General features: G+C 36.1%; 2 protein-coding genes across 5 annotated transcripts in view; both read left to right on the forward strand.

The window, feature by feature from the left end:
- The window catches only part of HORMAD1 (HORMA domain containing 1), a 21,379-nt gene extending 14,051 nt beyond the window's left edge, over positions 1 to 7,328 (forward strand). Inside the window, exons 11-15 of the mRNA XM_011973587.1 lie at positions 1,052 to 1,118; positions 1,205 to 1,281; positions 2,013 to 2,096; positions 5,226 to 5,297; positions 6,664 to 7,328. Coding sequence (XP_011828977.1) covers positions 1,052 to 1,118; positions 1,205 to 1,281; positions 2,013 to 2,096; positions 5,226 to 5,297; positions 6,664 to 6,744 — 381 coding nt within the window. The 3' untranslated portion in view covers positions 6,745 to 7,328. The remainder of the gene's footprint in view (positions 1 to 1,051; positions 1,119 to 1,204; positions 1,282 to 2,012; positions 2,097 to 5,225; positions 5,298 to 6,663) is intronic.
- Positions 7,329 to 8,198: 870 nt separating this feature from the next.
- Positions 8,199 to 16,180, forward strand: part of GOLPH3L (golgi phosphoprotein 3-like) — a 57,138-nt gene continuing 49,156 nt past the window's right edge. The window contains exons 1-3 of one of the 4 annotated variants that reach the window (XM_011973583.1): positions 8,232 to 8,401; positions 9,544 to 9,675; positions 10,545 to 10,739. In XM_011973583.1, the coding sequence (XP_011828973.1) occupies positions 9,646 to 9,675; positions 10,545 to 10,739 (225 nt within the window). In that variant the 5' untranslated portion in view covers positions 8,232 to 8,401; positions 9,544 to 9,645. Of the gene's footprint in view, positions 8,402 to 9,543; positions 9,676 to 10,544; positions 10,740 to 16,180 lie in introns of all 4 variants that reach the window. The other 3 variants (XM_011973584.1, XM_011973586.1, XM_011973585.1) reach the window with 3 other exon arrangements.

The following is a 16,180-nucleotide window of genomic DNA, read 5'->3' on the forward strand; positions in this document are numbered from 1 at the left end:
CATGCCTGGCTAATTTTGTATTTTTAGTAGAGACAGGGTTTCTCCATGTTGGTCAGGCTGGTCTCGAATTCCCAACTTCAGGTGATCCGCCCACCTCTGCCTCTCAAAATGCTGAGATTACAGGCATGAGCCACCACGCCTGACCAAAAGTTGTATATTTTTATGATTTGTCCTTAAAGCAACCCTGCAAAATAAAGAAAAATAGTATTTTATACTTTATTTGGATTAATAAATTGCCTTTTGATAGTAATTCTAGGAACACTTTTATTTCTAGCAAGTATAAGGTAGTTGTAGGTTTTTGGGGTTTTTTGGTTTGTTTGTTTTGTTTTGTTTTGTTTTTTGAGACAGAGTCTTGCTCTGTTGCCCAGACTGGAGTGCAGTGGCAGATCTTGGCTCACTGCAACCGCTAGCCTCCTGGGTTCAAGGTATTCTCCTGCCTTAGCCTCCTGAGTAGCTGGGATTACAAGCGTGTGCCACCATGCCTGGCTAATTTTTGTATTTTTAGTAGAGACGGGATTTCACCATGTTAGCCAGACTGGTCTCCAACTCCTGACCTCAAGTGATCTGCCCACCTCAGCCTTCCAAAGTGCTGGGATTACAGGTGTGAGCCATTGTGCCCAGCCTGGGTTGGTTGGTTTGTTTGTTTTTGAGACAGGGTCTCATTCTGTGTCCCAGGCTGGAGTGCAGTGGGATGATCACAGCTACTGCAGTCTCAAACTTCTGGGCTCAAGCGATCCTCTCACCTCAGCCTCCTGCGTAGCTGGGACCACAGAAACATGCCACCACACCTGGCTAATTTTTTTAATTTTTTCATAGAGACAAGGTCTCATCATATTGCCCAGGCTAATCTGGAACTACTAGTCGCAAGCAATCCTCCCTCCATGGCCTTCCAAAGTGCTAGGAATACAAGCATGAGCCACCATGCCCAGCCAGTAGTTTTATATTGTATTTAGCCTTCACATGAAACAAATTCGTTCATAAATGCTTTCTGCTCACTTGTTTTAATTCCTTTTTGAAATGTGTCCATTTTTTTCTTCACATAATTATATAGGATGATTTGGACATGGAAACTAAAATGGAAGAACAGGAAAAAAACCCTGCATCTTCTGAACTTGGAGGTAAGAAGTTAATGAAAATGTACATTAACTCACTTCCAACTCAATTTTATACCTGTTTAATTTTTTTTTTTTTTTTTTTTTTACAGAACCAAGTTTAGTTTGTGAGGAAGATGAAATTATGAGGTCTAAAGAAAGTCCAGATCTTTCCATTTCTCATTCTCAGGTATAAACTTGATAGTTCCATCTCACTTTTGTTTTGTTCAAAGGACAGTTGCTTATATGCTATTTTTTTATTTTTCAAATTTTCTTATTCCAGGTCTTTTAGAATAAAATTCAATATTTAGAATGCTTATTATTAACTAACAACTAAATCTGGCAATTATATGTTGATGAATTTTGGGTATATTACTGGTGAATTTGTTTAGTAATAAACCTAAATACTATTGGTAGAATCTGAGAATTTCAGAGCTAGATAGAATCTTATGCAGTTATTTATTCCGCCCTGCTTCATATTTATAAATGGAATATATAATACATTTGTGTTGCCTTGGAGCATACATGTTTTATTTTCCTTTTCAAATATAGTAAAATCCTGAAATAAGAGATGTAGGTAATATGAACTTAGAAATAACATGATTGATGATTGATTGTCTACCTTCCTCTGCCCAGCCCATTTCTCAAATGAGTAGACTAAATTTCTGGTCTTCTGGAAGGGTGGTGCCTGGTGATTATTTGGTACTTTCTCTGTTCAGTGGTTGGCCGATTATGTAAAGTGTCAGTTTCACTATCTTTACTTTTGTGCTTTTTGTACAGTATGAACCAACTCAAAATTATTGGTTTTAACTTAACAAGACCCTAAATTTTATGTGGTTAAATTTTTGGACTCCATTTATTGTGTTATGAAAAGGTTTTGTTATACTAAGTTATATTTTTTGTAATTCTTTTCTTTTTTAGGTTGAGCAGTTAGTCAACAAAACATCTGAACTTGATATGTCTGAAAGCAAAACAAGAAGTGGAAAAGTCTTTCAGAATAAAATGGTAAATATCTCTTTAGGTTTGTTTTCCATTCTAACCTTGTAATTCTCCCCCATATGTGAGTTTATTTTAATATTCATTTATTAGACCAATATTTACTAAGTACCTATTATGTGTCAGGTATTTTACTAGGTGCTTAGGATATAACCTGAATAACACATACTTCTTGGTCTTAGCTAAAGTTTAGTAACTGGAAATAAACAAGCAATGATATAGAGCCGTTATAGAAGTCTGAATAGGCTACATAGGCACAAAGAAAGGAATGGTTAATTTTACTGAAGGTATATTAAAGAGAGGGACCCAGGAAAGGTTTTGGGAAGAAATGATACTATCATCCAGACTCCCAGAGAAATTTCCTAGAATGCCAGAATGTTCCCATGCTTGATCTTTCTTTTTTCTTTTTAAATTTCATTTAATTTAAGTTCCAAGATACATGTGCAGGACGTGCAGGTTTGTTACATAGGTAAACGTGTGCCATAGTGGTTTGCTGCACCTATCAATCTATTACCTAGGTATTAAGCCCCACATGCATTAGCTATTTATTCTAATGCTCTCCCTCCCTCCAACCACCTGACAGACCCCAGTGTGTATTGTTCCCCTCTTTGTGTCTATGTGTTCTCATGGTTTAGCTACCACTTATAAGCGAGAACATGTGGTGTTTGGTTTTCTGTTCTTGTGTTAGTTTGCTGAGGATAATGACTTCCAGCTCCATCCATGTCCCTGCAAAGGACGTGATTTCATTTCTTGTTATAGCTGCATATTTTCTTTATCCAGTCTATCACTGATGGGCATGTGGGTTGAGTCTGTTTTTGCTATTGTGTATAGTGGTGCAATGAACATACAGGTGCATGTATCTTTGTAATAGAATGATTTATATTCCTCTGGGTATATACCTAGTAAAGGGATTACTGGGTCAAATGGTATTTCTGGTTCCACGTCTTTGAAGAATCCACCACACTGTCTTCCACAATGGTTGAACTAATTTACATTCCAACCAACAGAGTAAAAGTGTTCCTATTTCTCTGTAGCCTCGCCAGCATCTGTTGTTTCTTAACTTTTTAATAATCACCATTCTGACTGGCATAAGATGGTATCTCATTGTGGTTTTGATTTGTATTTCTCTAATGATCAGTGATGTTGAGTGTTTTTCATGTGTTTGTTGGCCACATAAATGTCTTCTTTTGAGAAATGTCTGTTCATGCCCTTTACCCACTTTTTAATGGGGCTGTTTGTTTTTTTCTTGTAAATTTGTTTAAGTTCCTTGTAGATTCTGGATATTAGGCCTTTGTCAGATGGATAGATTGTGGAAATTTTCTCCCATTCTATAGGTTCTCTGTTCACTCTGAAAAATATGGAATGCTTCATGAATTTGCATGTCATCCTTATGCAAGGGACAGGCTAATCTTCTCTATATCGTTCTAATTTTAGTATATGTGTTGCTGAAGTGAGCACCATGCTCAATCTTATAAATTGAGTTTCTTGTTAATAAGACATTACAAAACAATATTTTGTATATAACTTGCATAAAATGAATCTCATATTCTTAAGGGAAAAAAATCACTACTTTATTTTAGCTTTTGGTATGAATTATACTAAATCAAAATTCATATTTGATTTTAGACCTTTAAATTACTCTCAAAGGTTCATTGGGGTGAAGAAAAAGCATTCTGTAAAACACATAAAATATCCAAAGTTTAGGAAATAAATAGCTCACTGTTTAGTGGTGTACTAGAACATTTCTTCCCAACTCCTCACTCAGAGATATCATGTTGGTAGCTTAAATTGGACATGTTGGTAGTATTCACAGCACAGAAATCAGCAAATGCCTCAGGGTTTGTTTCTCTCCTAGAGCTGGTTATTAAACATTTGTCAGAACACTACTCATTATAGTGCCATTTTTAAGTGTCTTCCTCCACCCCTATTCTCAATGGGAAGTTAGAACTGGCAGAAGGCAGCATTCAAATGAGTATGCTCATGAAAGCAAGATATAAAGGAATGTCAAGATTTACTACTTCTAGAAGCAAAATGTTCATCCTATCCAGTTTATATGTGGGATGAATAACCTTTACTAGGATATAGGGATAGAGACTAGCGTTTTAAAAATTATTAAGCAAGATCTCCTTGTAACGTAACATTAAGATGCTTTGGGGACATAAATTTATTTCTGAAATTGCACATGTTTTTGGATATGAACTCTGAGCCAGTGTACTCCTGATTTTGAGAATTATTACTGAATTGTGGTTAGAAAAGGGCAAGAAATGAAAATATTCATTATTATATATACTAAGGAATTATCACTGGAAAGGTCATTTCAAGCATCAGAAAAGAAGTCTGTCCTTTTAGAGAATAGTTATATGACACCTAATCATTAGTCATTTTCCAATATTCATTTTAATAACTATATATACAGCATTATTCACAATAGCCAAAAGATGGGAAAAACCTAAATATACATCAACAGATGAATGGATTAAAAAATGTGGTATATTCATACAATTGACTATCAGCCATAAAAAAAAATGAAGTGCCAGTACATGCTACAACTTAGATGAACCTTGAAAACATGCTAATTAAAGGAAGTTACTCACAAAATTCCACATATTATTCCATTCATTTGAAAGTCAGAACAGGGAAAGCTATTGAGACAGTCTTAAGGCTGGTGGGAGGATGGCAGAATAAGAGAGCGATAGCTAAGGGATATGGAGTTTGTCTTTACGGTGATGAAAGTGATCTAAAATTGATTGTGGTGATGATTGTACAACTCTGAATGTACTGAAAATCATTGAATCGTACACTTATAAATGGGTGAATCATATAGTATCTAAATTATATCTCAATAAAGCTGTTTTTTTTTTTAAATTGTATATCCAGTTGGGCACTGTGGCTCATTCCTGTAATCCCAGCACTTTGGCAAGCTGAGGCAGGAGGATCGCTTGAGGCCAGAAGTTTCAGGCTGCAGTGAGCCATGATGGTGCCACTGCATTCCAGCCTGGGTGACAGAGGGATACCCTGTCCCTAAAAACTAAATAAATAAATACATAAATATTGCATATTGTTGCATAAGATTGAAAAATCAAGTGTTGGCTGTTCTTTGAGAAATAACCAATTAGTAATTATTCTATCTTTGTGGAGGCAAATGGAAATCAACCAGTAAAATCTTCCAAAGAAAATCGGAAGAGAAGTCAACATGAATCTGGGAGAAGAGTAAGTCTTATGATAATGTATAGTTTGAATACAATGGCAAGTATCAGAATATCATTACTACAGATTAAATTTAAAATGATGAATTTGATATCTCTCAATGTACCTGAGAGCTCTGATATTCAAATTTTGTTTAAGTATATTTTGTTTTAAAAATCGAGGTGATTTTGAAATAAGATGCCCTATGTTGGTTTATTAGTTTTTTCCATGTAAACATCTCCTGTCTCATTCCATGAATGATTTTAAGTAATCAGAGGAATTTATAATATAAAATCAAAATCGGCTGGGCGCAGTGGCTCACGCCTGTAATCCCAGCACTTTGGGAGGCTGAGGTAGGTGGATCACGAGGTCAAGAGATCAAGACCATCCCGGCCAACATGGTGAAATCCCATCTCTACTAAAAATACAAAAAAAAAAATTAGCTGGGCATGGTGGCCATGCCTGTAGTCCCAGCTACTTGGGAGGTTGAGGCAGGAGAATCGCTTGAACCTGGGAGGCGGAGGTTGCAGTGAGCCGAGATCGCGCCACTGCACTCCAGCCTGGTGACAGACCAAGACTCCGTCTTAAAAAAAAAAAAAAAAATCAGTGCCAGGAAAAATATAAGTAGAATGAGAAAGTGACAATACAAGAATATTAAGGCAATTTTGTTTATATAGAACTGAAATTGGGCCACAAATTTGATCTGAGCTTTCTAGAGACCAAAACTGAAGTAGAAGGAGGACAAGTTACTAAATACATCTGTTCCCTAAAAATATAGGGTCTCATCCTAGTACCTCTGGAGAAAAAAATCTTTTCCTGACTTAAACCCTATAGTTGTTTCATGTTTAGAATCTTATTTTACCAAATCAGATAATGTATTTGCCATTTCTGAGATAATTATGCATATTTGTCCAACCAGATATTTTAGTATTATTAGTAAGTTAGAATTAGACAACTGAAAACTTAAGACTACTTTTAAAGCTCAAATGTTAACATCCCAAGAGTACAAAAGCAAGACATGATTTAAATTTTACATGATTCCAAGGTAGAATGTTTTTCTATTTGTAGTTCATTTTTAAATCTTTTTCCCTTCTTATTCCTCTGAAATATTTGGCTATTTTGAGGACACAATGTTAAATCTATCTTCTCACTACTACAGCAACCCTACTGAAGATTATACATTTTGCAAGTGCATACTTTCAGCAGCCATTGGAAGATGTTAATAATAAATTTTACTCTACTTTTAAGAAACCCAGATATAGTTATGCTAGGTATGCTAGGCATAATTTTTTTTAAAAAGGAGAGAAATCTCAGATACATGAAAAAATTTACAATTAAAGACATTTAAACAGGAAAGTATCTATTCTTAGTAGTTGTTTTCTTTTGACAGGTCCTCCATCACTTTGATTCTTCTAGTCAAGAGTCAGTGCCAAAAAGGAGAAAGTTTAGTGAACCAAAGGAACATATATAAAAATTATTTTTCTTCTGCAGGTTTGTGGAGTTCTTCCCAACATTTAAACTGAAGGACCCTATATTATATTTCCCTAACTCTGAAGATGTGTATGTAGTTTAAAGCAGTTTGTACACTAAAATTAAGTTCTTGGCTGGCCGTCATATTGTGGTCCTTAATCTTGAGATAAATCCAACAGAACTTTCGAATAAAAGCAAAAGTACAAATGTCATAATTGATTCTGTAATAAGTAAAATTTGAAAATTGATTTTGTTCATTATCTACTTGATATTTCCATTAAATACATACTGTTAAGGCCCTCTAATGTCATTTTTCTAAACAGTAATGTTTGCTTTGGTATTAAAATTTGGTATGGATTCACTTTTTACTTATGTTAAAATTATACCATTTAACTGGCTCTTTTGTCGTTGTGCTGTTATTAAAACAATGTTCTTCAATATTTTGATATAATGTATTAATATTTTAATATATAGTGTACAATTTAAAAATTGGTGCTTTACCTTTACTATACTTTTTTTACAGGACAAAAAGACTGATTTTTAAAGTATGGCATTTTTTGCAGCATAAATAAAATATTGTTCAGTACGTAGGCCGTTTCATCGCTTCTAATTTTTATTTAAGTAGCAGGAAATATGGCTCCATTCATTTGAAAGGCTGGTAGAAGGATGGGGGGATAGGGAATACTAATTTTTAGATGATTTTGGTAGCTATTACTTTTGCAAGAAGAGTTGAGCACACTTTCTAGAATTTTTGAGTGGTAGTATGAAAAATGCTGTGCTTTTCATGAGAAACCTGGGAGCTAGTTCCAGCCTTGCCTGCTTTCTTTGCTTTAGAAAAAGGAAGACTTAAAACTTGGTCTCTTTGCCTCTTGTAGTTTCAGCAGCCATATTCCAAAAACATACACTATCCATGGGTTTGTCATTAATAAGCGCTATAGGGAATGCTGGTAGGTATGCGATGGTAGAAATGTATTCATCCTGTTTAAGGTTAACCATATAAACGTACACAAACTGACCCAGACCATGTTTTTCTGGAACAGTCAAGTCAAGGATAAACTGACTGCCAGAAACAACCAATGTAAAAATATTTATTTATTCTTAGCTGTAGTGCTTGGATCCCAACACATCTCACTTAATTGTCCCAGTGTATGCTACTACAGCAACACACCTGCTACACTGAAATTGACCAACAGAAACCTTTGGAGATTGGCAGTCCGTGTTAGCTCACTCAGCGCCTGGATTGGCTGGTTTAATGGGGGTGGGGAGCGCAGCCCTCTTTCCTCTCTTCCACCAAGGTTCCTTCATTGGATTGACCAGCTGTCAGGTTGAACGCAAACCTGCCTCCTTTTGGTGGTGTTTGTCTGGATTGCAACAGAATAGCTGGGGGAGAGCCTCCCACCATGAGCTCCGATTGGCGGGACTCAACCTTGGTGATTTCTGATTGGCCCAATGAAGAAACACCAAGGTAGGTTGCCTAGTGATCCTGAGGAAGCTGATGTGTTATTCCTTTTCTGCATCGAAGGATCAGGAAGTTTGTGCTCTCTGCGTGGAAGTTTTTCACCTACTAGGACGGGGGTGGGGTGGGGGGAACAGGTGGCCCCCTAAAATACAGCACAAGCTACAGCCTGCGTCCAGCCATAACCCAGGAGTAACATCAGGTAAGCAACGAGAAAATTACATTTCCTAACGTCCCTTCCCCACCCCCCAAAAAAACCTCTAATTTTTAAAATTATTATTTTATGGGGAGGAAAAGGTTTTTATTCATTTGGGCCATTTGTTTTCTTTCAAGTAGGATTTTTAACTAGTAAATGTCCAGGTGAAACTAATTTCTCAAAGAAACCGCCCCACCCCCTCACCCCCACCCCCCCCCCCCGAAGGTTTAAAGTTTCTTGGATTGATTTAGGAAATAGTCCCTATTCACAGTGCCAGATAGGCTTAGTGCCCTTAAGCATTTATTTCATGGTTCTCTTCCTCCTTCGCTCTTCTTCCCACCTCCCATAACAAATAATATTTGAAATATACCCTTGTACAAAAAACCTTTTGTAGCTCACTTCATTTGTATTTCTATTTTAAATGTTCACATGCACTTCTGAGTATTCATTTTAATCAGTATACATTTATCGAGCAATTACAACGTTAAAGACACTGCTAGTTGCTATGGAGAGTATAAAAACCCAAGAAGACAATATCCCTGTTCTCAAGAAGTTTACAGTTGAGAGACAGCTATACCAAGAGAAAGACTATAATAAATACTTTAAAGGAAGTGAGTATAAATAAAGCTCTGTGAAAGTACAGCTGAGGGAGTGGCCATGAGACATGTAGGTAATAGAAAAGAGGAAGTCACTTAAAGGCCTTCACAGGGCCTTTAAAGAATGGGTAGAAGGTAGAGAGGAAGAGAAAAGGGTGAGGACCCCAGCAAGTACAGAGGAGCAGAAGCAGAAAGAAAGCATGAGACGTTTTTGAGAAAAAGTTTGGCAACAGTACTTATGGGGAGTAATGGGAAATATTGCTAGAGGAGTAGAAACGAGTCTAGTCATAGCAACTATTAAATACCATTATTTTGATCTTGAGAAAGATACTTCTTTATATAATTGCTGATTTTAAATACTTGTTGCATATTATCTTAAAAACTGATTTATCTAGGTTTATATAAAATAAAGTATGCTAACTATAAACTTTATCACAAATGATTTAGTGCAGTGTCTTTTGACTGTAGTACATAGAATAAAAGACATGTTCTTTGATTTTTTTTAAAAAAATTGAGAAAGAATTTGTTAATCTTTTAACACTCTCTTGCCAGTAATTTTTGTTTGCAGCTCCTTGTGTATTTGCAAGATGTGGCTAGCCAGGACTAGAGCTGCTAAGTTTACTGACTGTGGAATTACTACACATGATTTTCTGAATGTTATTGTCTAGACTTGTGATCTCCAAAGTGAGTATATGAAATGAGTTATTAAGGTATGGGAAGGAAATCTAGAACATGTATTTCTATTTAGTTTTTCATATTCTTTTTTACTTTCTATTTTTTTGTGTATGTTTTATGATGTAGTACCATTAAATGTTTATAGAAATTAGATACAAATTATTGTATGCATTTTGGGGCTGGATGCTCACAATTTTTTGTTGTTCCATCTTACTTAACTTGGGATCCATTTTGTGAAAGAGGAGTGACAATGGTGGACATTCACTCCTTCTTTATAGATTATGCAGAAAAAATCAGCAGACTTGGCTGGGCTCAGTGGCTCATGCCTGTAATCCTAGCACTTTGGGAGGCCCAGGCAGGCAGATCACTTGAGGTCAGGAGTTTGGGACCAGCCTGGCCAACATGGTGAAACCCTGTCTCTACTAAAAATACAAAAATTAGACAAGTGTGGTGGCACACACCTGTAATCCCACTACTCAGGAGGCTGAGGCACAAGAATCCCTTGAACCTGGGAGGCAGAGGTTGCAGTGAGCCAACATCGCATCACTGCACTCGAACCTGGGCAACAGAGCGAGACTCCCTCCCGAGAAAAATAAGAAGAAGAAAAAGAAAAGAAGAAGTCACCAGGCTTGAAAGATGATCATTTATACTGGACTTTAGAATTACTCATTTGATCTTTTGTCAGTGCCATCTGTGAAGTTCAAGCTATTGTACTTTGGAAAAGATACTGTATTACCCACCCACTTTTTCTAGTCATTACTTTCTATATTTAAATCTGTAAATATTTCCTATTTGTATACATGTTTAGTATGCATGTATGAATATATGATTTATTTACATAAGCATACATATGTATTTTTTTTCACTACTCCCTCCAGAAACAGGTGAGAATGACCACTTTAACTCATCGGGCCCGTCGCACTGAAGTAAGCAAGAACTCTGAAAAGAAGATGGAAAGTGAGGAAGACAGTAATTGGGAGAAAAGTCCAGACAATGAAGATTCTGGAGACTCTAAGGATATCCGCCTTACTCTTATGGAAGAAGTATTGCTTCTAGGACTAAAAGATAAAGAGGTAATGCAATTAGGTTTGCTAGGCTATCTCAAAGACTATTAAATATTGGAATGTTTTAGGAAGTAATCTAATGGAATATATTTAATACTAAATTGGTCTTAGAATTGTGCTCCAGCCATCTGAAAGATGGAGGAGTTGGGACAGTGACTGTTACTTGGAGGGTAAAAATCCAGAAGTATAATTATGTGAAGTGTATTTAATTCAAAATTACTCCAAAATTTTAGAAGATATAAGAGAGGAGGATATAGTATAAAGTTTTGTACTTGTAGTTTCCCAAGTCAGATTAAAGGCAAAATAACAACCCCTTATTAAAGTAAGAAAGAGGGCCCACACATCGAAGTCTTCTTCAGCTTTGAGGAGAAATAGTCTTTTAAATGAAAAGACAAGGAACATGTGTGATTAGCTGTCTTACAGAAATAAACAATTGGTAGGTTTCTTATAGCAGAAATAATTTTTTTTTTCCTTGTGCATCTTTATAAGTCAAATATCAACAATTGGATCGGGCACAGTGGCTCACGCCTGTAATCCCAGCACTTTGGGGAGCCGAAGTGAGTGAATCACTTGGGGCCAGGAGTTCAAGACTAGCCTGGCCAACATGGTGAAACCCCGTCTCTACCCAAAAATATAAAAATTAGCCGTGTGTGGCGGCTTGTGCCTATAATCCCAGCTACTCGGGAGGCTGAGGCAGGAGAATCGCTTGAACCTGGAAGGCAGAGGTTGCAATGAACCAAGATTGCACCACTGCATTCCAGCCTGGACAACAGAATGACCCTGTCTCAAAAAAAAAAAAATATATATATATATATGTGTGTGTGTGTGTGTGTAGTTATATATATATACACACACATACATACACATACATAAACAATAGAGGATTATTTTAATTTTTAAAAAATTTTAAAAATAATTTTAGCTTTTGCCTTTTTTCCCTAAATGTCTCCTTATTTAATGGAACATTTATTTTATAGTATAGTTAGTCTTGAGATCCTTAGTCTTGTGATATAACCAACAGTTTTCCTGGCTTGTCTACTACTAGTATACATCATCATCCTTCATTTGTAACTTTTTACTGTGTTTTCTCATCACACTAGTCCCTCATGAAGAAGTTACGAAGGTAACATTTTAAACAATCTGCTTTCTTTCCAGGAAAGCCTTAGTAAATAACACCCCTACACATACACATAAAAAGAGGTGTATTTATTACTGGCCTCAGTTTTGAAAACATATAAAATTAGAATGTTATTTTAGATTTTAAAAATACTAAATTTGGCTTTGATAATTATCCTTAGCTAGAAGTAAATTGGCTGCATACAAGTAGTAACAGCTCTTCTTTTCTACATCAATTCTTCGACTTGGGAATACCATTGTTGTTTAGATTTTGCCTTTCATTTATTTACTATTTTCCTTTTTACTTTTTTTCTTGTTAAATTAACAACTTGAACAAAATTTACAAGACCAGTTATAGTCTGTGCATTGTTAAAACTAATATTAGAGACATGCTTATTGTGTACCTGGCCAAGATGTAGGTATATCAGAAATTCTTGCCCAGAAATATGTTTTCCTGTTTGCTGAGAAGTTTATGAGGCTTCAGTTTTATAAAAGGCAAATAAGCGAAAAGGCAAAACCAGCTCTCCAAGAGAATGTCAGAATAGGACTGAAGATTAGGTGGCATAAATACTCTTTTGAGACGTTTACACATTACCTAGGAAACAGTCACTGATTGTAGAAAAAGAGGATATAGAACTAAAAGCTATTTGGTTTGTTTTAGCTTTGAATAGGAATGATTAATTTCCTGCTGACCTTATGCACTGGAATTTTTGCTTTTGAGCTTGTCTTCATGTGTTTATAATGGTTAATATAAATTTTAGGAAATAGAATAAAAAGTAAAGCAGCTCATTGAGAGCTATGGCCATGGACCGTACTTGATATATTGGTGAGATACTGTACAAAATGAGTAGATGGCTGGATGCAGTGGCTAATGCCTGTAATCCCAACACTGGGGAGGCCAAGGTGAGAGGAATGCTTAGGCGCAGGAGTTCAAGACCAGCCTGGGCAACATGGTGAGACCCCATCACTACAAAATATTTAAAACAAAAAAATTAGCTGGGCATGGTGGCACATGCCTGAAGTCATAGCTACCCAGGAGGCTGAGTCAAGAGGATTGCTTGAGCCTGGGAAGTCAAGGCTTCAGTGAATCGAAATTGTACCACTGCACTCCAGCCTGAACAACAGAGCGAGGCCTCAAAAAATAAATAAATAAATAAACATTAACCACCTTTTGAATTGCTCTAATTTTATTTTTGAGGATAGTTAACAAATATTTAGCTTTCATTTGGCTCAGGAAGAATAAAAGACAATAAATCCTTAGGTGTAAATGAATAGAAGAGGTCAAACATTTTATCTAAGTAATAGTAGTTATAAAAGGCCAGTTATATAACTATCTCTAAAAATATTAAATTGATCTCCAACTGTACTTATTTTTTTCTTATCTCACAACCTATCAATAGATTCATTTAATCAATATTTACTGTGATTGAGGACACCCATTATGTGCTTAACATTATGCTAAATATTAATACTAAGGTAAATATAAAATAGTATAGTATATGGTGCCTGCCTTCGAGAAACTTGCATTCTAGCTGAAGAGACAAAAAGATACATACTTTTTAAAAGTTAAGTAACCCAAAGGTCCATCAACAGCAGAATGGATAAAAATGAATCATCAAAAAAAAAATGAATCATCCATTTGTTTAAATGAGTATAAATATGTTTTCTATACAGAATGAAAATGAACATTGTTATACAACATGTACATTTCTCATGTTCAATAAAGAAAGCCAAACACAAAAATATACATACTGTATGATTCCATTTATATGAAATTCAAAAAACTATTGTATTTGAGATTGCATATTTAGGTGGTATAATTATAAAGAAAATCAAGCCAGGAATTACTATAGTTTTTAGAATAGTGGTTATCTTTTTGTAAGGGATAGGGGAAGGAAAAGGGTGTTAGTAATTAGGGAGGAAAATGAAGAGGATTTCTAGATAGTAACAATTTTCTGTTTCTGGACCTAGAGGAAGTTTATTAGTTTTGTTTTTGTTTTTGTTTTTGAGACAGTCTCGCTCTGCCGCCCAGGTTGGAGTGCAGCAGCATGATCTCAGCTCACTGCAACCTCCGCCTTCCAGGTTCAAGCAATTCTCCTGTCTCAATTTCCTGAGTAGCTGGGATTACAGGCGTCCACCAACATGCCTCGCTCATTTTTGTATTTTTAGTAGAGATGGGGTTTCACCATATTGGTCAGGCTGTCTTGAACTCCTGACCTCTCAGGTGACCCGTCCACCTTGGCCTCCCAAAGGGCTGGAATTATAGGTGTGGCCTCCCAAAGTGCTGGGTTTACAGGCGTAAGCCACTGTTCCCAGCCTTTTTTATTTATTTATTTATTTATTTATTTTTGATACGGAGTCTTGCTCTGTCCCTCCTGGCTAATTTTTATATTCTTAGTAGGGACAGGTTTTCACCGTGTTAGCCAGGCTAGTCTCGAACTCCTGATCCCAAGCGATCCACCCGCCTTGGCCTCCCAAAGTGCTAGGATTATAAGCATGAGCCACTGCACCTGGGCTATAGATCTTCACTTTGGAATAATTAAGCTTTTTACTTTTGTTTTGTTTATTCTTCTGTGTGTGCATTATATTTCACAATGCAAAAGATTTTTTTTAAAGTAAACAACAATAAAAAGCAAGTTTTTGCATGTTAGAATGAGCCAAGGGAGTTAGAGAGAGGAGAAACCATCATGGGACAGAGTAATCCGGTGAAGAATAGAAAAAGGCAGTAAAACAAGCCACGCCTTTAAAAATGGGAGGATTAACATGAATGGAGAAAAGGAAACACGTTCTGGATGAGGGAACCTGAGTGAGCAAAGGTATCATGAGCTTGATGAGTTTGGGAGATAACTGAGTAGGCCAGTGTGACTGAAGTAGGTGGAGAACAATGGGATTCAAAATCAGTAAATTTGATTTGGACCAGATTATAGATTTTGTTACCAGGCAGAGACTTTTAGACTCTTTCCTTTAGGGAAAAGAGAATCAGCCTAATGAAAACAGTAAAGCCCATTTAATTTTTGTGTCCAAATTAGGACTTAATGACATTTTTATGTTCTTTGTGAGTATATGTTTTAATGTGTATATAATTGCTTGTTTTTACATGGTTTGAGGTTTATGACAAGTCAAAAAAAAGAAAAAATCCTAAATGTTAAATTTTGTGTCCCAAACTCCCAAACTTTTACTGGAGAGTTCCCTAAGATCCTCTGTTTAGAACCCAATATTACCATTTTTTTATAGAAACTATGTCTCTTTCAAGCAGGCACAGTGGCTTCTGTCTGTAATCCCAGCACTTTGGGAGACAGAAGGATTGCCTGAGGCCAGGAATTCCAGACCAACCTGAGCAACATAGTGAGACCTCATCTCTACAAAAAATATAAAAATTAGCCTGGCATGGTGTCACACACCTGTAGTTTCAGCCACTTGGGAGGCTGAGGCGAGAGGATTGCTTAAGCCCAGGAGTTAAAGGCTGGAGTGCGCCTATGATTGTGCCACTGTACTCCTACCTGGATGACAGAGTGAGACCCTGTCTTAAAGGAAAAAAAAATTATTCTCTGAGGGGTAACTACCACAGGCTGGTTTTAAAATATTAAGCATCTGGCCAGATGCAGTGGCACACATCTATAATCCCAGCACTTTGGGAGGTTTGAGGTGGGCAGATCACTTGAGGCCAGGAGTTTGAGACCAGCCTGGCCAACATGGCAAAACCCCATCTCTACCAAATTAAAAAAAAAAGCATTAGCCGGGTGTGGTAATCACCAATAGAACAATATCAGCATCCTGGAAGGCTTCTCTTATGCCTGCCCCTAATCACATGCTGCCCACCTCCCTGTAGTTTTGACATGTATGTATATCCCTAAACAATATATTTTAGTTTTACCTGTTTTTAAACTCTGTTTTATTGGGTTAATATTTTAGTGTATTCTTTTATGAGTATAATGTTTGTGAGATTTATCCACGTTGTTGCATATAATTTAATTTAATACAGTTCATCGTGATTAATATTTCATTATGTGAATATACCACTATTCATTCTATGAGTTAATGCACATTCAAGAGTTCATTATGAACAGTGCTGCTAAGATTCTCCTGGTACTTGTCAGTTATCTTTTTTCAAACAATCCACTATTATCCACTATACATATGGGAATTATACGTATGAAATTCATGTGTATTTTTAATTATAAAGTATGTTAATGCTATGCTTTTTCAAGCTGCTGATGATCCTCCATCAGGTATAGTTCATCTTTATTAGCAATAGGAGATTAGAAGTAAAACTTTTTTAAAGTTGGTAAAAAAAATTCACTACACTAATCAAAAAGTGTTTTTTTTTTTTTTTT

Source organism: Mandrillus leucophaeus, unplaced genomic scaffold, assembly GCF_000951045.1.
Source record: "Mandrillus leucophaeus isolate KB7577 unplaced genomic scaffold, Mleu.le_1.0 Scaffold139, whole genome shotgun sequence".
In the NCBI taxonomy this organism is placed as follows: Eukaryota; Metazoa; Chordata; class Mammalia; order Primates; family Cercopithecidae; genus Mandrillus; species Mandrillus leucophaeus.